The 25,283-nt window shown below is 46.0% G+C and overlaps 1 protein-coding gene and 1 pseudogene across 8 annotated transcripts in view; both read right to left on the bottom strand.

Moving 5' to 3' along the window:
• Positions 1-21,249, bottom strand: part of IQSEC3 (IQ motif and Sec7 domain ArfGEF 3) — a 112,469-nt gene extending 91,220 nt beyond the window's left edge. For all 8 annotated transcript variants that reach the window (XM_070409519.1, XM_070409518.1, XM_070409517.1 and 5 more), the window contains exon 1: positions 20,600-21,249. In XM_070409519.1, the coding sequence (XP_070265620.1) occupies positions 20,600-21,153 (554 nt within the window). In that variant the 5' untranslated portion in view covers positions 21,154-21,249. The remainder of the gene's footprint in view (positions 1-20,599) is intronic.
• Positions 21,250-24,111: 2,862 nt separating this feature from the next.
• On the bottom strand, positions 24,112-24,973 carry LOC139005257 (cyclin-C pseudogene; annotated as a pseudogene).
• Positions 24,974-25,283: the final 310 nt, after the last annotated feature.

Genomic DNA, 25,283 nt, shown 5'->3' on the forward strand with positions numbered 1-25,283 from the left:
CGCCACTGTCACACTCAGGGCAGGGCCGATGGGGAGGTTATGGCTCTACCCCGTCACACACAGAGCTGCAGGGCGATCAGGGGGTTTGGGCGCTGCCCCCTGTCACGCTGATCCGGTGCCAGGAGGCCTCGAGGCTCCACTGATCCCGGTGCTGGGAGGCATATTACCCTTTTACTATATAGGATAGAGGCCTAGGGGTCAGCTGGTTTGCCCTGAAGGGTGTCCTGGATCAGGGTGGGGGTCCCCACTGGGGTGCCTGGCCAGCCTGGATGAGGGGATGATGGCTGTTTTCAGCTGGTCACCCACCCTTCAGGGTGGGGGTCCTCACTGGGGTGCCTGGCCAGTCTGGGTGAGGGGCTGAGGGCTGCTTTCAGGCTGGCGGTTGTTGACTGAAGCTCCCAACCGCTCCTTTTTTTTCTCTTTTTTTTATTTTATTCTGGGCCAGCTTTAGCTCTGGCTCTAGCTCTGAGGCTTGGTATCTGGTTTGTTTGCCATTCTATAATTGAAACAATGTATAACTTCAACTCTGAGATCCCGGCAGGCTGAAAGCTGGTTTCTGGGGTTTATTTTAGCTTCTACATTTGCAACATAGTACATAGTTGCTTAGAGTTGCAACTCAGAGGCCGGCAAGTCAGGCAGGGAACGTTGGAGTCTGCAGTCCCTGGAGCAAGCAAGCCTCATGTTTGCTTCCAGCTGCCTGGCTGCTGGCCGCCATCTTGGCTGACAGTTAATTTGCATAAGGATATGCTGATTAGCCAATGGGAAGGGTAGTGGTCGTACGCTAATTACCATGTTTCTCTTTTATTAGTGTAGATATTATAGTAATTAATGTTAATATTAATACCACTTGACTTGAGCAAGGTTTGATGACCTCCTGAGAACCCACAGCTGAGACTCTAGCCCAGCCGTGGGCAAACTACGGCCTGCGGGCCAGATCTGGCCCGTTTGAAATGAATAAAACTAAAAAAAAAAAAAGACCGTACCCTTTTATGTATTGATGTTTACTTTGAATTTATATTAGTTCACACAAACACTCCATCCATGCTTTTGTTCCGTCCCTCCGGTCCAGTTTAAGAACCCATTGTGGCCCTCGAGTCAAAAAGTTTGCCCACCCCTGCTCTAGCCCATTCCCTTCCTTGCTGTGCGCTGCCCCCAGCACGTACTCTCACTACGCCACTCAAGCCCACAGCAGGCATCTGCATGTGAGGTGGCCACTGGGCTGTGAATGGAAAAGGCTTGATCTTGCCTTCCATAGCACAGGCAGACTCTTGGAGTTAAACAAAAACATAAAACCTCATCCAGCCAATCCCCAATCTCACAGCTTCAACCAACCTCCTAGCCACCTGCTCATGTGTACCCACCCAACACACATACCTGCAGAAATATCTCTTACTTCTGGTAAACCAGCTACATGCTAACATGCAACATGCTTTTTACACCTGCTTGATGTGCAAATATTAATACACATAAACATATAGACATGCTTCTTGGTGTACACACACATACACACTCCTTAATATGCACACCTCACTTCATGAACACATCCAGAGCTCTTTAAAAAATGCACATAGGTCATGAATATATACTTGGACTTGGGGGTGCGGGAAGAGATTGGACAAAAATCTTATACCTATGGATGAGGACAGTGGCAGGGGGTAAGGGCATGGGGTGGGGTGGGGACCAGGTGGAGGGGAGCTATGAGGCAAAAAAAGATGAACATCTGTAATAATCTGAACAATAAAGAGTTATTAATTAAAAACAAAACAAAACAAAACAAACAAACAAAAAAAGTATCCTAATATATAAACCTTCAAGAAACGTCGCCAGACCACAGAATTCTCACTAGGGCCTTGAAAATGTAACATATGCTATTACAAAGTATCAGAGAAAGAGGATATTAAATAAACACTTAAATATGATAAAAGATTAGATTGTTTAAAAAATAAATAAATAAAAATGCACATAGGTCCTGAATATATACTTGTCCCTTGGTATCTGCAGGAGATTGGTTCCAGAACCGCCCAAAGATACCAAAATCTGCAGATGCTCAAGTCTCATATATATGTAGTATCCTATATAATAAAGAGGTAATATGCAAATTAACCCTCACGCCCTCACAAGATGGCTGCCTACAACCAGGATGGCAGGAGGGTTAGTGAGGGACAACCAAACGACTGAACAAGAAGACTGTGTGGGGCCACCAGGTCGGCAGGGGGGGATAGTGAAGAACGACCAAATGACTGAACAAGCAGGCTGCGTGGGGCAACCAGGCCGGCGGGGGGGCAGTTGGGGGTGACCAGGCTGGTGGGGGGGGGCAGTTAGGGGCAACCAGGCCAGCGGGGGGGGGGGGGGGGGTGTGCAGTTGGAGGCAACCAGGCTGGCAGGGGGAGCAGTGAAGGGCAACTAGGCCAGCAGGGGGGGAAGTTAGGGGTGACCAGGCCAGTAGGGGAGGGAAGTTAGGGGCAACCAGGCCAGCGGGGGTGGGGGTGGGGTAAAGTTGGAGGCAACCAGGCTGGCAGGGGGGGCAGTTGGGGGCGATTAGGCTGGCAGGGGTGGCAGTGAAGGGCAACTAGGTCAGCAGGGGGGGACAGTTTGGGACAACCAGGCTGGCATGAGGGGCTGTAAGGGGTGACCAGGCTATCAGGAGTGGGGGCAGTTAGGAGTGACCAGGCAGGCAAGTAGGTGAGTGATTAGGAGCCAGCGGTCCAGGATTGTGAGAGGGATGTCCGACTGCTGGGTTAGGCCCAATCCCCACCTAAACTGGCAGTTGGACATCCCCCGAGGGGTCCCAGATTGGAAAGGGTGCAGGCTTGGCTGAGGGGACCCCCCTCCCGTGCACGAATTTCGTGCACTGGGCCTCTAGTTTGCATAACTGGCACACACCCTCCCGTATACTTTAAATTATCTCTAGGTTACTTATGATTCTTAATACAATGTACATGTTATGTAAATAGCTGTTATACTGTATTGTTTAGGAAATAATGGCAAGAATAAAAAGTCTGTACACGTTCAGTACAGACACAAACATGTAGGCCTAACTACATAATACACATCAGCAACAACATAACTTGTTTTCCCTGCAAATTTTTGATCCCTGGTTAGCTGAATCTACAGATGCAGAACCCTCAGATATGGAGGGCCGACTGTAATCCAAGTCTCACACTCAATATAAACTTCCCAAACCTATGCACACACAATCCTGCACACACATCCACATGAGTGTGCACACACTCTTGGATATGTAGATACACTTATACATATTTTTGCATACAACTCTGTATGTGAAGGTGTGTGTACACACATGCATTCACACACACACAAGGCTGAGACCAAGAATCTTCTATCCCTATGTGAGCCCCCAGAGTACGTGGGCCATAGAAGGATGTCATGTCCCTTAAGGACCTGTAAATCATCCATCTTCTGGCTATATGTGGATGGCATTCTGGCAGTCCTCTAGTCCAGTCTTGCATGGCATGAAGAGATGAGTGGGCCAAGGGCCAAGTTCTGAGCTGCAGCAACATGAACAACTGTTACATGGACATGGTGCCTCCAGCCTTTTTGTCTCTGAACAGTGAGCCATGTTCTGGATCAGGCCTTGCCTAGGGCAAGCACTTCCCACAGGGACCCCTTCTAAAGTGGGGATAGCTATGTCAGGGTATATGAGGCTAAAGCTTGAAGATGCATTTTAGCTGTGTGACTTTGGGTGGGTCATCTTAACCTCTCTGAGCCTCAGTTACCACATCTGTGAAATAGGGATGTGTAGATAAAATTAGATAATAAATGTACATGAATGCCTAGTACATAGCAGAAATTACCAAACTTTTCAGGCTCACCCAATACCTCAGTGTTGCTAAAGTCAGTGGACAGTATTCATTCCTCACCCTGTTCCAGTGTTTGACTCTGTTCCTGCACTCCTCGCTGAAACACCTCTTGGTCCTCCAGCTTTCCCCTTCCTCTTGGCTTCTATGCCCACCTCTTGACATTGGAGTGCTCCAAAGCTCCATCCTTGCTCCTCTTCAGTCTGTTTAACTCACTCCTAGGTGCTTCATTCTACAGCACTTGTCATCCAGTCTCAAAGCTTTAAAAGCCACCCCAAATTTGTATCTCCAGTCCCTTTGTGGTCTCCACCTGAATATTGAACAGGCATCTCCAACTTACCATGTCTAAAACTCCACCCTCATTTTCCCTCCCACAGACTCCCCCAACTCATCTTTCCAATAACTTTGACCCAAACTCTTGGAATCACTCTCAACCCCTCCTCCTTCTCTCACACCCCACATTAATCCCCCAGGAAGTACTGTTGCTTCAACTGCTACGTCCATCTCTTACCTGGACTTTGCAACAACCCCTTACCCAATCTCTCTGCTTCTGGCTTTCTTCCACCTTCCATCTATTCTCAACCCAAACTCAACCAAGCATCTGAAGTTCTCTTTAAGCATTCTCTGCTCAAACTATCCAATTGTCACTTGTTTGTCTTAACAACAAGCCAAACTCTTCACAACAGACTCCCAGGCCCTACCAGTGTTTCTCAACAAGGAATACTTATTTGGGGCAGGAAAATTCTTCCATGTGGGTACTATCCTGTCTATAGGACAGTATAGGTCTAACATAGCCCTTGTCCCCTAATGCCTGTAGAACACCACTTTCCCTGCATGTGTCAAGTATTATTTTGCTGTAGCATCTATGCCACAAACATATTCACCACAAACATTTTCACCCCATAACTAGTTGGCTGTGAGACAATTTTGCTATAAAAAAAAAAAGATAAATTCACAACAAATAGAGGGACATTAAAAATGAGTAACAAAATGAAAAAGACTTTATTGTGAAATACAGAATATTTGAATTTTAAAATGTGTGTAGATTCATGATAATACTGTGCAAATAATTGATTTTATATTGTGGATTGTATCTAAGCACTTGTCTTCATTCTACAGGAAAGGTGGATTCAACTCTGTACCCTAAAAGAGGCCCCTCAGTGCCTCTCTTTCTCCTCCCAGTATAGTGTGTTTCAAAATAAGAAACCAATGAACTCTTGGGGCAAAAATCTTCATGTGGAAGAAATGCTAACTACTTTATTATTATTATTTTAGAGAGAATGGAAGAGAGGAGAAGAGACACAGAGAGAGAGAAACATCGATGTGAAACAGACACATCGACTGGTTGCTTCCCACATGTGCCTCAACCAGGGCCAGGGATCAAGCCTGCCACTGAGGTACATGCCCTTGACCAGAATCAAACCCACGACCCTTCAGTCTACAGGCCAACACTCTAACTGCTGAGCCAAACCAGCTAGGGCAATGCTGCCTATTATTTATTTATTTATTTATTTATTTATTTAAATGTTTTTATTGATTATTTAGAGAGAGAGTGAGGGAGAGAGATAGAGAGATAGAAACATCGATGAGAGAGAACATCATCAATCGGCTGCCTTCTGCACACCCCCTACTTGGGATGGAGCCCACAACCTGGGCATATGCCCTGACCAGGAATCAAACCAGTGACCTCTTGGTTCATGATCAACCACTGAGCCATTCCAGCTGGGCAATATTAACTATTTTAAAACACCACTATATGTAACTACTTTCTCCACCATTTCCTCAATGGAAAAATGAAACCAATCTGACCAATCTCCCACCTCATCCCAACAAAACAAAACAAAACAAAAATGTCCAAGGGTTATTTTATAACTTTCAGCCAATTAGTTATATGGCAAAAATGTTTGCAGCAAAAATGCTAGCAAAGATGACTATGGCAAAGATGCTATCATGAAAGTACCTAGGCCCTCTCCCTTAACCCTGCCAGCCACTGTGACAACCAAAATGTCCCCATACATTTCCAAACACTGCCTGTGAATTTGGAAATCCCAGCTGAGAATCTCTACAAGATTTGCTGCATCCCTGTCCTCGACAACCCTCCCCTACATCCCATTGATGGTTCTGATTTGGCCTCAGACTACTCTCCCTGCACGTCCTCTGCTATTTTACTGGACCAACCAGACAGGCTCCTGTGCTAGGCCTACATGCTGGCTGTGGTCTCTACCCGGAAAGTACCTCTCGTTGCAGATAACTCCCTTCTCCAGGTCTTTGCTCAAGCACTATCTTCTCAGTGAGGCCTTCCCAGAGCACCCTGTTTGAAATTGCAAATCCCTTGATTCCCACGCCCCACTCTCTATTTTTCTATAGAGCACTTAGCCCATCAGGTGTACTATATGTGTTTATTATTAATCTCGCTTATTTTTTGTCAGTAAGCTTCATGCAGGGATTTGGGGATTTGGGGTTCACTGCTGTACCCAGTGCCTGAAACAGTAACTGGTACACAGATGACAATCAATTAATATTTGTTAAGTGAAAGAAAATATATAGATGCTATGAACATAAACTTACCTAGAGAAGAAAACAAGCACTTTTAAGTCACAGGAATAAATAATTAATTTCATTCTTTGAAAGGATTGGAGTATGCTCAGCTTGGGTGGTAAGTAGGGGGAAAGGTTACAAGAACCTCAGTTTATTTCTCAAATCAGTTCAGGAAAACTTCCTGAAGAGATGGGTTTTGGGGACTCCCCTTCAGCTTGTTTTGAACCAGATTATAACACCCTGGCAGCTCCCCCACCCCCAGGGAACAAAAGTAAGCCAAGCTAGAAGAGTGTTGAAAAGTTTTCAGGCTGGGAAGCACACTCCATGAATCTTATTTCTACCGTAATTTACCTGTAGGACACTAAAGCAGCAAGTCTGCAGTTGCAGGGCCAAGTTCAAATGGAGCCCCTTGATAATATCTGCCCACTCCCACCCCTGGACCTTTAGAAAAACCCACCCTAAATGATCACACAGAGGCAAGCCTTCCAAATTCTCAGCAGACAAGAAGAAAGAACCTAGATTCACAGCTGTACGATGAAATACTTTGCAGCTATTAAAAAGAATGAGGCAGTTATTTTTATACTGAAGATGGTGGCTCAACCACAAGACTGTGCACACAGCCCACACAGGGACACACCTAGAGTGACCAACTCAGGTGACTGGGGAGGCTGAGCCACTGGGCCCTACAGGACACCTACTACACAAGGCCACTCTACCAATTCCAGGAGACATAGCAGCTCTACCTAATACACAGAAACAAACACAGGGAAGCAGCCAAAATGCAGAGACAAAGAAACATGTTACAAATAAATGAAATGAAAGCAAGCAAACTACTGGATACAAAGTTCAAAACCATGGTTATAAGGTTATTCAAGGGTCTTTATGAGACTTTCAAGGTTCTTAGTGAGAATGTCAAAGACATGAAAAAGGATCAGTCAGAAATTAATCAAACAGAAACTGAAATAAAGAATAATTTACAAGGATTCCACAGTATAGTAGAGGATTCAGAGAATCAAATCAACGATTTGAAATATGAGGAAGCAAAAAACACCCAATCAGAAGAGCAAAAAAAAAAAATAATTAAAAAATATGAAGATAGTGTAAGAAGCCTCTGGGACAACTTCAAGCATACCAATATTTGCATCATGGGACTGCCAGAAGGAGAAGAAGAGAAAGCAAGATACTGAAAACCTATTTGAAAAAATAATGACAGAAAACTTCCCTTACCTGGTGAAAGAAATAGACTTACAAGTCCATAAAGCACAGAGAGTCCCAAACAAGAGGAACCCAAAAGGGCCCACACCAAGACACATCATAATTAAAATGTAAGGTTAAAGACAAAAACAGAATCTTAAAAGCAGCAAGAGAAAAACAGTTAGTTACCTTCAAGGCAGCACCCACATGACTGTCAGCTGATTTCTCTACAGAAACTTGGCAGGCCAAAAGGGAGTGGCAAGAAATATTCAAAGTGATGAATAGTAAGGACCTACAACCAAGATTACTCTATCCAGAAAAGCTCTCATTTAGAATTGAGGGTCAGATAAAGGATAAAGAGCTTCACAAACAAGAAAAAACTAAAGGAGTTCATCACCACCAAACCAGTATTACATGAAATGTTAAAGGGTATTCTTTAAGAAGAGGAAGAAGAAGAAGAAGAGATTAAAAAATATGAACAAAATGGCAACAAATATATATCTATCAACAATTGAATCTAAAAATCAAAATAAATGAACAAGAAATCTAATGAATAAAATAAACTGATGAATAAAATATAATCAGAGGCATGGAAGCATAGAACAGACTGATGAATCTCAGAGGGAAGGCGGAGTGGGAGCGGGAAGAGATTAACCAAAGATCTTACCTACGGACACAGACAGTAGAGTGGTGAAGTGGTGGGGTGGGAACGGGGTGGAAGGGGGCAATGGGGGGGGGGGAAGGGGGAACATCTGTAATACTCTCAACAATAAAGACAGATTATTGGGGGGGGGAAGCAAGGTGAGGTACAGTGTAAAATATACTACCATTTCTGTAAAAGGAAATACATGCGTGTGTACCTGCACATGCACACTTAAATGTATATAGACTTCCCTGAAAAGATACATGAGAAATTGCTAACATTGGTTGCTGGTGGGGTGACAGTGGGGGGTGAGTGGGTTGGAAATGGGTGGGAAAACACTTTTCATTGTAAACTCTGGAATCTTGTAACTTTTGTAGTATGTCAATATATTACCTACTTGAAAAGAGTTAATTAAATTTTAAAAAGAACACAACCAGATTGACAAAATAAAAATCAATAGGTCCTTATAAACAGTTCCACCTTTTTTTGATGTTAAAATGCAAGCCACCTGCAAAACTATAGGGGCCTGGAGTCAGAGAACAGAGTCCTTCAAGCAGAAGGAGCCCAGGGGCTTTTAGCTGACCGGTCCCTTCTTGGCCTGAGGCTGAGAAAGCCAGCGGGTTCCTAGGCACCAATCACCATTCAAAGCCAGGCTGGGTCAGAACTTGCCTGGTTGAGGCAGGAGGTTAAGGGGTGGTCTGGCCATACCCCCTGGACGGAAGGGCTCCCTTCTGGCTCCTGTGTTAGGAGAGCAGTGATAAGAAGCACAGCAACCCACAAACCACTGCAGCAGGAAGTGGTAGGCTTAGGTGTGTTCCCCTTAAAGAAAAAAAAGGCTGGGGTGGGGAGATAGTGGACAGAAAGGCCAGGGAAGGAGGTATGACTCTCTTCAAATACGTGAGGGGCTGCCAAAGAGGAAAGAGGAGTTTGTTCTGAGTCCCCTGGGAGACACAGAAAGGTAAGAAGTGTGCTCTACATTCAAAAGCACTTTCTGGCCAGTTCTTGCCAGAAGGATCCCAAAATAATAACAACTACTCTACTTGGAGTCCTTACTGTGTGCTTGGCTTACTTGGTGATTTGCTGGCATCACCTCTCAATTTTCACAGCAATCCTACCAGGTTAGTACTAATTGTGTCCACATTTTACAGATAAGAAAACCAAGGCTGTCGCTGATCAAGATCACACAGTAAATACATGACCGAGTCAGGATTCAAACCCAGTGTCACACTCTGAGCTATTATCCTTCATCATAGGTTGGCTTAGAATTCTAAGATTATGTGATCCATTAAATTAAAATATAAATATGGGGGTACTAAGAGCTGGGCTTTTCTTGCAAAAGGTGTCTTGGGAACAAGGACGGTTATGGAAGGTGGATACTGAAAAGTTGGACCTCGGTGACACCAGCCTGGTCCCTGACCTTCTTAGCCATCTGGTCTACCACCTTCTTCAAAGGGAATCCACTCACAGCAGCCTGGGCTGGGCCTACGGAGGCGGGGAAAGGAGCGCACGTCAGCCCGGCGGGCCCGCACCCTGGGCAGCAGCCTGAGTGGAGGGTGAGTGGGTCGTGATCTGAAGCCGGAGGCCGCCGGGATCCCAGGCGCAGCGGCGGCTGGAGCAGCAGGGCTGGGCGGTGACGCAGACGGGGGCGGCGGCGGCGGCGCAGGGGGTGCTCCCAGACGCCGTGGGCGGGCGGCGTGCGCGCCAGGCTGAGCCGGCGAGGGCGCTGGGGCGGAGAGAGACCCAGGGAAACAGCCACAGTCGGGAGACCGCCCTCCTCTGGGGCCGGGGTAGCTTGGGTGGGCGGGGAACCCAGGGGAGCACCGAGGACTCGGGAAGCCGGCGGGGGCGCCGCGCCCCTCCCTCTCCTCCGCCCCCGCGCACGCCGCGGGCCGCCAGAGCCTGCGCTCCCAGGTGTGGCGCGCGCGGGGGGGGGGGGGGGGGGGGGTGCGGGGGGGTGCGGGGCGGGGACGGCGCCAGGGCTGCGCTTCCCTGCGTGTGACTCAGCACCGCCTCACCCGGTGGGGGCGTGGGCCCGCCGTGCGGGGCTGGCGGAGGAGTGCGTGGGCTGGGAGATTCCATTCTGCGTGTCAGCAGCTCCGGCCGCCCACGCAGCAGCCAGCCTGACTCCGCGTTCCCTCCCACCGAGAAGCCCCCGGGACACGGAGGAGGAAGGGCTTTCCCCAGGCTTTCGGAGCGAGATTGCGGGCGGAGGCGGGAGAGGGGACCCCAGGTGGGGAGAGGGTTGGACCTAATCTCTACCTTCCAGCTGCTCCCGGATTTTCAGCAGTAATGACCTGAAGGAGCCCAGTGGAAATTCCTGGGGTATGTAGAGCTGGAAGGCCCTGCAGAATTCACGTCATCCTTGCAGACCTGCAAGGCCGCCATACTTAGAGCCCACAGGTGTCTGTTTCCCCTCTCTCTCTCTCTCTCTCTCTCTCTCTCTCTCTCTCTCTTCTCTCTCTTCTGAAAGGACGAGTGAATTCATTCTCTCTTGGTCCCCCATCCTGAGCTCCCTTCCTAAGGCTCTTCTCATTTGGAAATCACTTTTCACATCTAGGCTGGGCCCTTTGTGCTGCAGCAACCTCTAAAGAGCTCTGCTTTGCCACAGACTTGGTCAGCTGAGTGGAGAGAGGGGCCAAAAGTGATTGTTCCTATTGGCCTAGAGAAAGGGAGGGGGTTGCTCCAAACTTACACTTGGCTTCTGTGAAGGTGGGCACAGAACTCAGGAGTCCTGGCTTCTTGGTGGAGACCAGCGGCTTGGAAGGAAAGTGTCCCCCTTACCTGTCCGTGGAATTCCCTCTGGCCTTCCCTGATGGGATCTTATGAGTTAAGTAGCTCTAAGAATGTCAAAGATGGCAAATAGCCACTTTGGAAGCATTCTGGGCATCTGTTTGTAAAGCCCAGGCTGTGTACAGGAATCACTGAAACTAGATGCAGGCAAGGGGTTCCCAACTACTATGTAGAGTTTTTGTTGCTGTTGCTGTTTTTAAATAATCATTGTGTTGAGTTGATGGGTTGAATGAATTAGCGTGGTCGATTCAAATCATTTATCAAGAAATTATGGAATTACGTTGCCTCTCTGCCTGGTATGTGGGGTGCATTCCTCATTGTAGGCAGGGAGACAGTGGTTTGACCTGACTTATCCAGATCCCTGAGAGGTCATATGGTGCAAGGCCATGGCCACAGCTAGGCCAAATCAGGTGCAGGGAAACCCCACACTGCAGCCTTCCCTGCATCTCTGGCATCTCCCTGCTGCCGGGTTAATGAGCTTCCAAATATAATAGCTCAATAGAGAGTCCCAGACGCCCACCCCTGCACCCATCCACCCTCCAGATAGCCTTCTTCCCAGGAGCTTACAGCCTCCAGAGACTGCAAATCCCCTGATCCCCAGGCTCCCTTGAGACAGAGAAAGCCTAGAGCCAGGCACTGTAGACTCACCCCATTTTGTAGAGGAAAAGACACAGAAGGAACTGGCCAGCCAAGAGAGATGAAACAAGCCATGCAGAGAAAGAAGAAGGAACCGCGAGTCCTGACAGGGTGACAGACCAGGGTGTCATGGGGAGGCAGGAAGAAGACCTCTGCTGAGCTTTGCTGTGAGGCCCACACATCTTCTGCATGGTGTGGGTGACGTCAGTCTCCCCCAGCCCAAGTCAGTAATACACTCACCCATGCGCAGCTGTATCCACTCAGTCCCACACACACATCCATACCATACACACCCCCACTTACCCCTCCACCCCCCGTCAGTGCCCTAACATTTCCCTGAACAGACCTGACGCTGCCTGATGCAGAAATAGGAAGGAAAGTCCTCGATAGAGCCTGGGTGTTGGTTTTTGCTGCGTTTCCAGGCCAAAGGGTGATCCCAGTATCCAGCTCACTCTCTGTCTCTTTCTACCTAGAGACATGGCCACAATTTAAGCTTCCTTTCCCTCCCATTATCATAGACCCATTACACATTTCTAGTTCAACCTGCTGATGAGGGTATGTGTGTGTGTGTGTGTGTGTGTGTGTGTGTGTGTGTGTGTCTGAGATGAAACGCTCAAGTGCTTTGTCATGCTTAATAATGCAGCTTCCCAGGCTGAGGACTGGACTTGTCAGCAGCAGACACAGAAAGAGAGAGGAGGGCTCACACGGATAGAGTTGTTAACTGGGAGGAGCACCCATGTCCCCGTCACTCCCCAAACATCCTTAAGAGCCTCAGATCCAGCTTTTCACACATGCTCAGCTGCAGAAACTGCTATTGGGCCTAAGCACAACTTACTTGCCCAGTGGGGCCTCCCTCCAGCTGACCTCTCTCCCTCCACTCAACCACCTATGAGCTTGCCTGAGCCCTACACACTGAGAGTTTATTCATTCAAGCAGTGTTTATCAAATACCTCCTAGATGTTGACTTAGCCTCTCATCCCCCATTCTCTTCAGGCCTATGCAACACCAGCCTCTACTGTCTGCTAGCCCTTCCTGCCCACATCTTCCTGCTCCATAGCTAACCCCAATAGAGTTGTGTGAAATTTTTCCTTCCAAAATATTATTTTAAGATGCTAGAGAGAATCAAAAGAGGTTACCAAGCACCAGGTGCTCCTTAAATTCCTGCCTTATGACTTTACACATGAAGCTCATTGGAACAGTATCCCTTCTATGGCTCAGATAATTACTTTTCCAAGACAAGCCCATGAGGGAGTGCCCAGTTCCCTCCCCTTTGCTTGCCAGGTCCAGGCAAGGCAGTTCCAACTCCATGCAAAATATAGCAGTGATAAAGATCATGTAAGTTCTGGACAGCCCCCTTCATGGGCCCTTCAACTCCTTCTGAGCCTCTTGACCTGGCCCTTAGTCAACCATGGCAACCTCCTCCCTTATCAAACCTGTTCTCAGACGTGGCTCAAATACACTCTTTCATGCTGAAGTGTAAAAGGCTGCTATAGCTAAATGTGTTGTTTTTCTCCTGTCCTCAGAGAGTTTACATTTTAACAAGGGGATAACCTTGAAGTACCAAGGAATCCCTAATTGTGGAATATCTGATGAAGAGTTCTGCCACTAACTAGTTTGGAAGCACCAGTCACTTGTATCTTGGGCCGAGAAGTTTGGATCAAATGACCTTTAATAGGACCTTTCTAGCTCTGACATTCACCTGACTCCTCAGAGGGGCTGAGGGACCCTATTCCATTTCCTAAAGCCCTCCATCCCCTGTAGCTATGGCTTAGAGGGAATGGCCTGATGCCAGTACAGAAAGTGGGCAGGGAGTTGGACAGGCCTGCGTGCTCTCTGTCCACAGTAGCCTGCCCACTTGCTGAAGACAAGAGGCACCATTCAGTGCATACACCAGTCTTGCAGTGTTACATAACCCTCCCAGATGAGATATTCCAAACAAAGAGCAACAGCAAAACAGCGCGCGCTGCGCGCGCACACACACACACACACACACCCACCCCAGCAGCAGCAGCAGCAGCCTTTGCCTATGGTGGCCTCACAGCCACAACCACCCTGGGAGAGAATTTTAGAAGCCCAACATCTCTACTTTTCCAGTTGTTTTGTTTTTCCTAGGAGGTATTTCATCTAAGAAAGTCTTTCTCGAGAAGAAACTCTTTTACGTTCTATGCTTGACCAGATAAAGCAGAATCCTCCCCTAACCTCTACTTCCCCCATCCACCGCCAAAAAAACCCACAACAACACACCAGGACTCTCCTTTCCTCGGTTCATCCTGCTATTCTTTTCAGCTTTCTGACCTCAGAGTCCTGAAAAGAGCAGGTCTACCCTTCCATCCCCGGGCTGGAAGAATTTGAAGGAGTGGATTTAGTTTTCATTCATTTCAGGTGGGAGGCAGTCTCCTGGTTCAGGCCCCATTGTTCCCACCCTCCCTTCTGTCCTTCGTACGTCTGTATACTCAATGAGACTGTAGTTTCTACATTTAGAAAATGGGTGATCATCCTTATTACCATGGGGCATTGGGTGATAACTCAGATCCTTTCAATGACCTTAAGTACAAATCCCCAAATACAACAGATGAGATTTAAGTTGGGCTTAAGGAAACATTTCTCAGCTATCAAATTGTGAGCCTTCAACACAGATCACTAATGGATGGTGGATTTGGCCTGCCTGGCTGCATTTCAGTGTAAGCTCTACATTCATGTATCTAGAATCGCTTGGGTGCACATTGTCCAGAGGTAGAAGGGCAGATGGGGAAAGGGCAGATGGGATAAGGGCAGATGGGATAGCTGGCCTGTAAGAAGGGAGGGAATCCTGCCTGGATCCCAGTCTGTAACTATGGTCTGACTGTGGATGAGTCCTGGGCCCTGGGTTCTCTATCTCTAGAAATACTACAATGTATTGAGCACTTACTATGTGCCCAGAACAATACTAAGCAAATGATACTATTTAACTTTTAAACTTTACAACAACCCTTCAAAGCACATACTACTTCTCATTTTATAAATGAGGAAACAGGCTCAAAGAAGGTAAGTAATGAATGTAGGATCTCACACTGGTAGTAGGAGAGAAGGATTCATACTTAGCTTTGCCTGACTCCAAAGCTCATGTTCTTCATCCCCTAGATCTGTGGTCGGCAAACTCATTAGTCAATAGAGCCAAATATCAACAGTACAACGGTTGAAATTTCTTTTGAGAGCCAAATTTTTTAAACTTAAACTATATAGATAGGTACATTGTTATTAACTTAATTAGGGTACTCCTAAGGCTTAGGAAGAACCACACTCAAGTGGCCAAAGAACCGCATGTGGCTCGAGATCTGCAGTTTGCCGACCATTGCCCTAGATCTTGACGATTCTGTGATTCTCTGGTTTTCCTTTCAGCCTGAAAAATCTAATTTTTCCCTCACTCCTGATCCTTTTTCGTTTGGTTGTTATTTTCTCATTGCACGAAATGGAGATGACTACCTCTCCCTCTGTTGAAACAAGAAGCCCTTTGCAGCCCCTGTGGGAACCTGCGGAGGAGGAATGAGCTGCAGTGCCCAAAGCCTTGGAAAGCTGCCAGATGGCCTTGTGTCTGGGGACCTGTGAGGTGCCATCAGAGTCCCCAGAAACTCTTACTAAGAAACCCCATACTAAGCTGCTGCTGCCCTGTGTCCCGGTCACTGAGGGTATGTTTGGGCCCCCATGAAAAATATTTAAGTTTCCCAACAAAGCCAGTCTGTCTGAAAATCTTTACATAGGATTTAAATTCAGGATCTGAATCTCTTTCCAGATCATGAGTGGAGCTATTTGTCCCAGCTCCCCCCTTCCTTTTCATATCACCCTCCCTTTCATTGGTTCTCCACCCAGACCTGACCCCATCTACCTTTTTTCATGAGTGACCTTTGAAACTCAGGCTGCACAGATATCTGCTGAATCAGCAGCACCAACTGCTGCTCCTCTTGCTTGGTTTTGGGCCAACGGAAAAATGCTCCAGGCTGCCACTGTGAAGCCCTACGGTGTTGACTATGTGGGTCTGGGAAGGGCTCAGGAGTAAGGAAGGAAAGAGTAGGGGTAGAGCAAGGCAAAAGGGGCTGGTGAGGAGGAGAAAGGCCATCAGCATTTCCCAGAAGGCAGGATGACTTGTTTCTCTTGAATTGTGTTCTTTTTTGGCTCAATGGGAAGGAAGCGTAGCAGTCTGGGCCATTGGAAAGGAGGGGGACAGAAAATCTTTACAAGTGCCCACTCCATGTCAGCTTCCAGGTGAGCAAAAAGCCACACACTCCCTCCTCTCAGTGAGCCTTCATTCTGGCCCCATTTTCCAGCTTACCAGCTACAAGTCCTCTCCTTGCAGCAGACAGAGGAAGAGAAGGGGGATAGGCAGGTTGGTGAGCATTGGCCTCAGCAACCAGGCCTTCTGTCATGCGATAGACAAGGAGCCCGAGTCCCAGGGATTTCCTTCCCCTGTGGATAGGGTTTTGCCTGGAGGGAGGGGATTAGGGCAGTGGGGAACTATACCATCAGAAGACAGGATATATGCAGATGCGGTAGTGATTCCATGCACTGAATCTTCTGAGCCCTGTCCTCCATCCAGCTAGCTTTGACTCTTACTGTTCCTAACACAAACCCTTGAGTCAAACCAATAAAACCTTCTCTCTGGACTCTGAATGTGATTTGTATGCTCACCCCTTTCACCATTCTGTTCTGATAGAGGGTAGCTCTAGGCAGCTGCAATCTGCTTACACTTGTTTGGAAGTTTCCAGATATGTGTCTCCTGCATGTTGAACCACAACTGTTTGCTTATTTCCTCTTTCCACAGCACAGAATGCAGGGTTTTGAATTAACTGGACAATTGATAAAACAGAGTTGACTGACTGACAGACCTTCATACTCTTTTAATAGCTCTCAGGATGGGTCGGTCATGAGTTGCACCTCCAAACAGAGACACCTACTCCAACCAGCACCTTAGATAACAGGGTAAAAAGCACTTCCAATGATCTTCTAACCAGCCTCCAACCTCCAGTTGGTATAAGAACTCAAAAGATGACCCAATATTTATTTTATGCTGAGAGGATGGGAGTGGAGAGGGGGAGACTTCCCTATGCAGCTTAAGTAGAAGCAAACTATAGAAAGAAGAAAATATGGGAGAGAGAAAGTGTGTGAGGGGCAGGAAGAATGGGGGAAGAAAGAAGAAAAAAAAGAGAAAGGGCGGATAGTGAGGAAGAAGTGTATAGAAAAAAGACTAAGGAGGAAGGAAGAGAAAAGAGGACAGGCGCTACTGAGCCATTCAGACTTCATGGCCACTTGGAGGTGGGGAGTTTGGGGTAGGAGCTAAATTTGAATTATAATGCAAGGATCTTACCTAGCCTCCAAAAATCCTCTGCCCATGGGCTTAGGTATGTTGGCAAGCCCTGGGGTCCAGGTGCTCTAAATGCATAGCTGGATGGCTGGGCAAACCTGTGCTCAAACAGAGAAACTGTGGTCATACTGAAGCCAGTAGCTTCAAGCAGGGCCATATGCTTCCATGGCAAGGAGGAGACTTTGCCAGGTCAGGCTGAGGCGTTGGCTTCAGCCAGGAAGAGCATAATCAATTCTGTAGATGTAGTGAGCCTTGATTGAAAAAATAAAGAGGAGGAAGCTAAGATTGCTGCTTTCATTAAGAGGCAAAGGCAGTGGGGGCTGAAGCGTAGCAAGAGCCAGGAAACATGCAAAGAAAGAATTTTAACCCCTGAAGTCTCTTCTTCCATGATGTCTCTGCAATCACTTATCTCCATAATGTCACTTCCTTGGCCTAATTTCCAAGGCCACCATTATTTTATCTCCCTCAGCTGAAAGAGGGAGCGAGGCCAAGCTGCATATTAATGCAGATCTGATGACAATTAAACAATCCATTATTTCCCAGTCCCAGGTTCCCTAGGGCTCCTGCTTCTCCTGGATTTGGGCAGGAAGAGGAGTTCTGTGGATAAGAGACAACTGTATGATGAAATAACGCATCTAACTCAGTGCTTGGCCCCTCGTAACCCTCGCCTACCCTTCAGCAACCTCACCAGGGCCTCATTTTCACTATAATGAGGCCAGGGAAGGGAAAGTATGAAATTAGAAAAGAGTTCAGCAAAATTACAATCCAAAGACACCCTCCCTCTGTCATCTCTTCCTCTACTTCAGCACCCCCAGTAGAGAACTGATTCAGCAGGGAGTTCCCTAGGAGAAATTGGGGAGAGAGCTGCTGGCTCTGCTCTTCTCCTCCCCTAACTCTATCCATGGAGATATCTCCCTGCCTGCTGGCTGCATCTAGCTCTGCACCATTGAGAGGTATGGAGAGGAGGATGGACATACAAGGAGGGTGTCATGGGTAGAGAGCAGTCTGAGGCCAAAGATCTAGTCAACAAAGATAATCCCTTCCTGAAGTCCTGTGGGGGAAATTTGGGTTGAAGCAAAACAGTGGGGAGAAATGAGTGGTCCAAAGGCATCCGGCAAGCCAACATTTCACATCTATGGAAGAGAGGGTGCCTTGGGAGGGAGGTGAGCCATGCATGTCCATACCCAAGCTCTCTAAGTCTCGTGGTGTTCAGACGTGGGGAGCAGGAGAAAAAGCTGGAGGATCTGGATAAATGAAGGAGCTACCAGTGATATCAACCTTTTAGTGCCTGGCACAACTTCCTACGTGATTTCCAACAATCTCTACTCTCTTCCACCACTCTAATTATTTCTTATTTTTGTTCTGCTTTCCTGGGAAGCAGAAGCAGGACAAGGGAGAAGGAAAAACGATGTTTCCTCTCCAGTTTTGCCATATGAGGCTGGATGGAATCCAGATGATTCCTAAACCCCTGAATTCCCAGCAAGAGCACCTGGGCAGGAGAGTTGGGGCTCTCTAAGCCACTTTGGGGGTCACAGCAAAGTTATTATTCAAGAAAAAGGATCTTTTCTCAACCTCTCTGGCCCACATAGTATCCTGAAGGGATGCAAACAATGTGGGGTGCAGTGGAAGAGAAGGAGACAATAAAGAACAAGAGGAAAGGAATCAGGTGAAGAACCATCATTTTTATGAAGCCATGGCTGCCCTCAGGAAAAGGGAATGAAATAGTTTTTATCTCCCTATTTGGGGAGAAAGCCACATAGTATCATGGGCCTTTTAACTAGCTATGAGCATGAGGGAAAACTGACTTTCTGCTTTTTACGCTAGATAAGGAAAGAAAACAATGAAACTGAAGGGTGGGCAATTGGACCACTGAGGGAGCTAAGAAAACCATCTTCTTGGGGGCTCAAATCAAATGCTTTAGGTCAGCCAACTCAGATGGTCCTAGACCAGTGATGGTGAACCTATGACATGCGTGTCAGAGGTGACACGCGAACTCATTTTTTTGGTTGATTTTTCTTTGTTAAATGGCATTTAAATATATAAAATAAATATCAAAAATATAAGTCTTTGTTTTACTATGGTTGCAAATATCAAAAAATTTCTATATGTGACACGGCACCAGAGTTAAGTTAGGGTTTTTCAAAATGCTGACACGCCGAGCTCAAAAGATTCGCCGTCACTGGCCTAGACCTTTCCCCCTTAAGTCTCATGGTTTTGGTCAAATCTACCCTGTGAGCTAACATGTCCTGACCCAACTTCTCTAACCTACAGTAGATGTGAGGAGAACATGGGTTTTTAAGAAATATATAAAAATCTTCACAAGTATCCCCAGATCTAAAGCACACCAAGACTGGATGAAGATGAGATTCTTGGCTCTTTCCCCTCTTTCCCCTAATCAATTCCGTTAGCGTCATCATTGTCAGGATCAGGTGCTGACCAGGTGCTGATTTCCCCAGAGCTGTTCTTCCATGCAGCTATCCCATCACCTCTAATCAGAGAAAGGAAACTGACATGATCACAGCTTTCTCAATACTCAGGGGAGAATATTCCAGTCCCCTTTCATCTCTTCTTTCCATATTCCTAGTTTATGAATATTGTGTGTGAAGAAAGAGCTCAAGGTCCTAGAGTCCCTCGTAGGGGGTTACTATTTCTCTCACAACTCAACATGAGATTTCAGTTATCACCAAAAATCCAAAGGGAAAGAAAGTTGGCAGTCACTAGACCTAACAGAGAGATTTAAACAGGAATTACACTGAAATACCAACTCCGTTTGGCAACTGTCTCTCTCATCATTGTTCCCTTTGTACGACTGCCAACCACCCTGCACAGAAATCCTCTTTGAGTCAGAGGGAAAGCTATAACCAGACTGAGTCCTCATACTATAACTCAGTCCTCCATTAGCTTGGTGGGTTGTTACCTTGCACCCCTTTAGTTCTGTGGGGATTCATAAGAAAGGCAGTCACTCAGGTCAGAGCAGCTTAAGATTCCCCAAATGAGCCACTCCTGGCTTTGATTCCCACTGCATCAATTAAAGAGCCAGCTCATCTTCTATCTACAGCCCCCCCCCCCGACTTTTTACATCATTCCTGCTTTATCCTCTGCCTCCTGAATTCCCTCAGACCCAAGTCTTCTCTTTCTGGACCCTAGCCTTTTTAATGCCCTTAACATGCCTGTTTGCCAAGCCTCCATCTTTTTCATATCTTACTATTCATTGAAATAATTTTACCACTCAAACTCTCTTCTAAGATTTTTCTAACTTAAATACATTCTCCAACTGTTCTCTTTTCTTCAGTTTAATCTTCACCCCAACTTTCTCTCAATCTTGTCCCCGTTAAGAACTGCTAGTTTTCAACATCTCCAATCACTGAAACCAAATTTCTTTCTTCTTTGCCCCCAATGATGGTTTGGATATTCCCCTTTTCTCCAACAACCCCCAAACCCTCTCAAACACTGATATCATTTCCTCCTTTTCCCCAAATCTCCTTGACACACTTCTACCCTCAGGCATCTTCTCGCCCCTTCACTTCACGTTACCTTAGTCCTTCAGATTCTTAAGTGCGCCCATTTCCCCCTTGGGTCTTCCTCATACCCATTTGCTTCCCTTTCTCCCACCTCAACTGTCCGCAAACCCTCTTCCCCACTCACTCGGGTCTCCTGCTCAGGACGCCCTTGCCGAGGGCAGCGGGGGATTTGTGCTGAAGGAGGGTTCCAGCGGCAGCGCAACAACTCGGGGGACGCTCCTTCTCCTTGTTGGCGACGGCCCCTGGCGCCCCTGTCTGCTGGTGGGGCGACTGGGGTGCGTGCGCCCTGCCGCTGTGGCCCGGTGAGGGATGCACCAGGAACTGTCCGTGGTGCTGAATCGGTGGCTGCTCCGGTACAGTCTGTGGCGAGGTGGGCGGGAGCTGTCCGTGGTTCTGGAGCTGTTCCTGGGCGACAGCAGTGGCGGTGGCGGCGGTGACTGGGATAGCGGGCAGCGGGGCTGGGGATGGAGGAACGAGCCCGGGCGGAGGCTGGGCTTGCAGCAGCTGCTGGTGTTCCCACAGGCTGCGGTTCTCGGCGCTTAGCTCATCCAGCCGCCGCTCCAGCTCATCAATACGCTGGCGCTGGGTGTGGATGAGGCTCTGCTGGTTCTGCACGATGGCCGTGAGCTCCTTAAGATAGAGCACGGCACGCACCGGATTGTCCAGCAGGCTCTCCATGCCGCCCGCCGCCGCCTGCGCCCTGCCTTCGCCTCGGCAGGCGGCAGGGAGCGGGAGGGCGCGCAGCGATCCGCTCGCTTCCCTCTCCGCCGCCCCAGCCGCCCTCCCCGCCGCCTGTGCCGCGTCACTACCACACATTCACACACGCACCGAGGGGCGGGACCGCTGCACCGGGGCCCACCCACTCACCCTCCCACCTCCAGGCGTCGTGAGGAGTCTTGGCTTCCTGCAGGGCTGACAGCAGAGGAGGGAGGCAAGGGAGAGAGTGGGTAGAGACGCAGGATAAATGAAGGAGAACTGAGATGGATAAAGTAAATCTGGAGAGAAAGGGAAAGCGGGAGAGGCAGAAGTAGAGGTGCCGGGAAAGTGCAGTGGAATGGGTAGGAGAAGAGAGGCAGATAAGGAAAAAGGGGAAAAAGAGAGAGAGGCTGGGAGAATGAGGAAAAGGGAAGGTGGCAAAAGGAGAGAGAGATATATTTAAAAAGAGGAATCATGGGTACTCTGAAGAGTCACGAATTCTTTTCCCTATGTCCAGCCATCCCAGAGGCAGGGGGTCATCTTAAAGACCTTTGGAAGAGAGGCCACACTTGCCTCTTTTGTATTCAACAACCTATTCTGCTGGGGAATTCCTGGAACACAAGGATCAAGGGATTATAAGAGGCCCTAGAGAACACCTAGTCCTACTCCTTCATTCAGCCAAAAGGAAACTTAGAATGGCAAGGTTGTTTATGCTGGGTTTTCTCTGGGAATTGGAGCTCAGGACAATTTTGCCCACTCTAATAGGAACACAAAGTAAACAAACCGGAGCCTCTGTGTCATGGGCTAATGCTTCCAGAAACTTCTGGAGGGATTATATAAATGTTTGAAAAACATTTATAAAGTGCATGCTACTACCCAACACTGGGCTAAAATAAGGATGACTAGGATGAATTTTTTTACTTCTTGAAGCTTATGGTAAAGTAGGTCAAACTGGTAATCAATATTTAATTTTAATATACAACGGTGGTTATAAGTGATAAGATAAGAAGATGCTCAAAGTGCTATAGGAGCCCAACAGCCTAGGGATCTAGGGACGCTTATTGGAGGAAATAACACTTGAAGTGGGAAGGATTTTCCAGAAAAGGGGAACAGTGTGAGCAAAAGCTCAGAGATATGAATCAGCATAAACTGAATAATTCATTAATTTCTACAATAAATGTACACAACACACCCACCAAGTTCGAAGTAATGTACTAGGAAGTAGGCAGGCTACACCTAGCATAGATAATAAGTTATAGTTTCTATAATCAACAAGATTACAGTCTGGTAGAGTAGATATGGTATGCACATGATGACTAAAATACAAATCAAAATTTCTGTATGAGTTCTGAGGCCAAGTTCCAGGGAAGGAGAGCTTGACCATGGGGGCCTAATAAGGAGAAGGTGTTATTCAAGCTGGGCCATGGAAATTGAGAAGGATAGACTAAATAGGGGCCTGGAGATATGTCAGATAGCAGGAACAGACTAAGGAATGGAAACTGAGCACCCAGGTTTAATTTGGCAGGGAAATGACCCTTTCCTCTGGGCTAAGAGTTCTCTTAGCATATTTACTGTAGTACTGTTCTGTTCTCCACACAGGTATCCATCAGGCTCCCTGGCTATCTGCTGTTCCCCAGGGTAGGTATAGCCATAGATAACATGTGTCTAGTGACCTGGCCAGCCAAGCCCATCTTGAATGACCTTATGGGAAGGGATCTGTGTTCTGAAAATATATTGGTTTCTCTTCACTTGTTATGTGTTTGTGTGTTTGTTTGTTAGCTAGAGAATATACTTTTATTTTTGTAGTTTTATACTAGGAAATCAATGTTTAATTTCATAATTCATTGTTCACAATTGATTTATAAAAAAATTTAATCCTTAAATTGTACATCAGTATCCTATGACTCTAAATTTTATTTATCATTCTTCTTCAAGTTTGAAGAAAATGATTAATGTATTAAGTTCCACAGACAGCACAGTCCCACTGACATAACATTTAGTCTTAAGTCCTGTGCTCATGTGAGAATTAAGAATAGCCAGTATCAAACTGGTCTGAAACCTGATTGTGTTTCTGGCTCAGGATCCACATTAAGACATAAAAATAAACTAGAGTGTGTATGTCATACAAAAACTTTTCACAGTAGAGTATAAATTAATATTAAAATGTTACCAAATTTCAACCATATTATGTTTTATCCAATTATCTTTCTTAATGCCTGATTTAACTGTGAATCAAATGCAAATAACTTCATATAGGTTTTTTTTAAGTTTGCTCAGAATTTCAAAATAGTTACAGAATTAATATAACTTTTTAAAATTTAAAAACGTCAAAGTATGCTATCCAGATTACACTCTTCTGCTAGGCTGGGCTAGTATCTTCCATGGCAAGATACTAAAACTACTGAATAAAATACACTTTAAAATCAATAGGTACTTGATTAATTACCCTGAAATTATCAACATCATTGCCAAAATCTTCCAAGATTTTGTAGGATTTGATTTCTTAAATACATTTCAAAATTTAACGTAAGGAAGGGGAAGCACCCTCATATATTTCACTTTTTATGTCCTTTTTTTTTTTTGTCCAAAGAGAATTTTAAACAAGTTATGCTTCATGTTTCCTGGCTTAATAAAAGACTACAATTACTGTTATCCAGATTAAGAAAAAACTATACTAGGCAAAAGCTATTAATTTTGAAATGTCTGTCTGTAGGTCCCCTTAGAACCTTTCCAAACTTTTATGATCAAGTGCCTTTAGTCACTTATATACTAGAATCAAATTAGATAAGGAAAAAATTATTTTGCAAAAATAAAGCCACTTCCCAATATGCTTGATAGAAACAAGCTATTCATATTTACTTGTGTTCCGTTGAAGACATTACTGAAATCCGTCCAATGTTTTATTTCCAACTGGTCCACTTTGGAATTCTTAGGAATGTTTTAAGATTGGCTATAGCTAGAATTATGACTTCCATTTGGACTGTGCTCTCCTTCACTGTTCGGATGAGGTTTGGGTTTTGGCATCTTGCTAAGAATAGTTGCCATCTCTTTTCTCTCATCAAAATTCTTTCACAATTCATATAGTTTTAAAATAACCTTGATTATTTCTAAAATCTTCTCCATATCCACAGAAAACTACTATCTGGTATCTTCCTGCTGTACAACACAGGCTATATGTAGGCAAGTTAAAGCTATCATGAAAGGAGAAGACAGTAAGCAAAGATCCATTCTGTAGGTATCATTCACTATCCTCCATGCAAGGGGAAGAAACATGTCTTCTTGACCTATACCCTGAACATACTGGAGCAAAGGTCTATAAGGATGTTACACTATCAAGCAAAAATCCATTAGTTCTAAAATATAGAATTCACATTCTAATAATATACGGTTCATCCTATAAGAAAATTCCTTTGGAAAGGCATATGAAAATCTAATTTTTAATACAGAAGTAGCAGCAGAATCAGTCTTATATTTGAGACAACTCCAAATTCCTCTACTTTGGATGCCAAAAACATACATGTAGGAGCCATTAATATAAGATCTATACTTTTCAGAGAATACCTGTCATAGAATATCTTGAAATAGACTGTAGCAGTGGCAATAACTTGTCTTAATTTAAAATGTTCACCTAATGCTTGTAAAACATTTGTAAAAATATTTGTAATTTCCAGTATTCTTCTTCTGAGAGAAACGTTAAGTCCTTCTGGCATTCCATCCACAGATCTTTTTCATCAAAAATCCATTGCAAATGATGGGAGCTCTGCTGAAAGTTGCCTGCCATGGGACACAGCTTTCCCTGATAAAAAATTTTAAAAAAGCACCAGCAAAATATTAATTGAGCATATTGTTTCGGGTCGATTTCTGGGTTCTCTATTCTATTCCATCGATCTATATGTCTGTTCTGTGCCACCAGTATCAGGCCATTTTGAGAACAGTGGCTTTGTAATACAGCTTGATATCTGGTATTAAAATCCCACCTACTTTGTTCTTCTTTCTCAGGATCACTGCAGCTATTCGGGGTCTTTTTTTTATGCCAGATGACTTTTTGGAGAGTTTGTTCTAGGTCTGTAAAATATGCCATTGGTATTTTAATGGGGAGTGCCTTGAATTTA

This window comes from Myotis yumanensis, unplaced genomic scaffold, assembly GCF_028538775.1.
Source record: "Myotis yumanensis isolate MYYU_CA2020_CCGP unplaced genomic scaffold, mMyoYum1.0.hap1 SCAF_3, whole genome shotgun sequence".
In the NCBI taxonomy this organism is placed as follows: Eukaryota; Metazoa; Chordata; class Mammalia; order Chiroptera; family Vespertilionidae; genus Myotis; species Myotis yumanensis.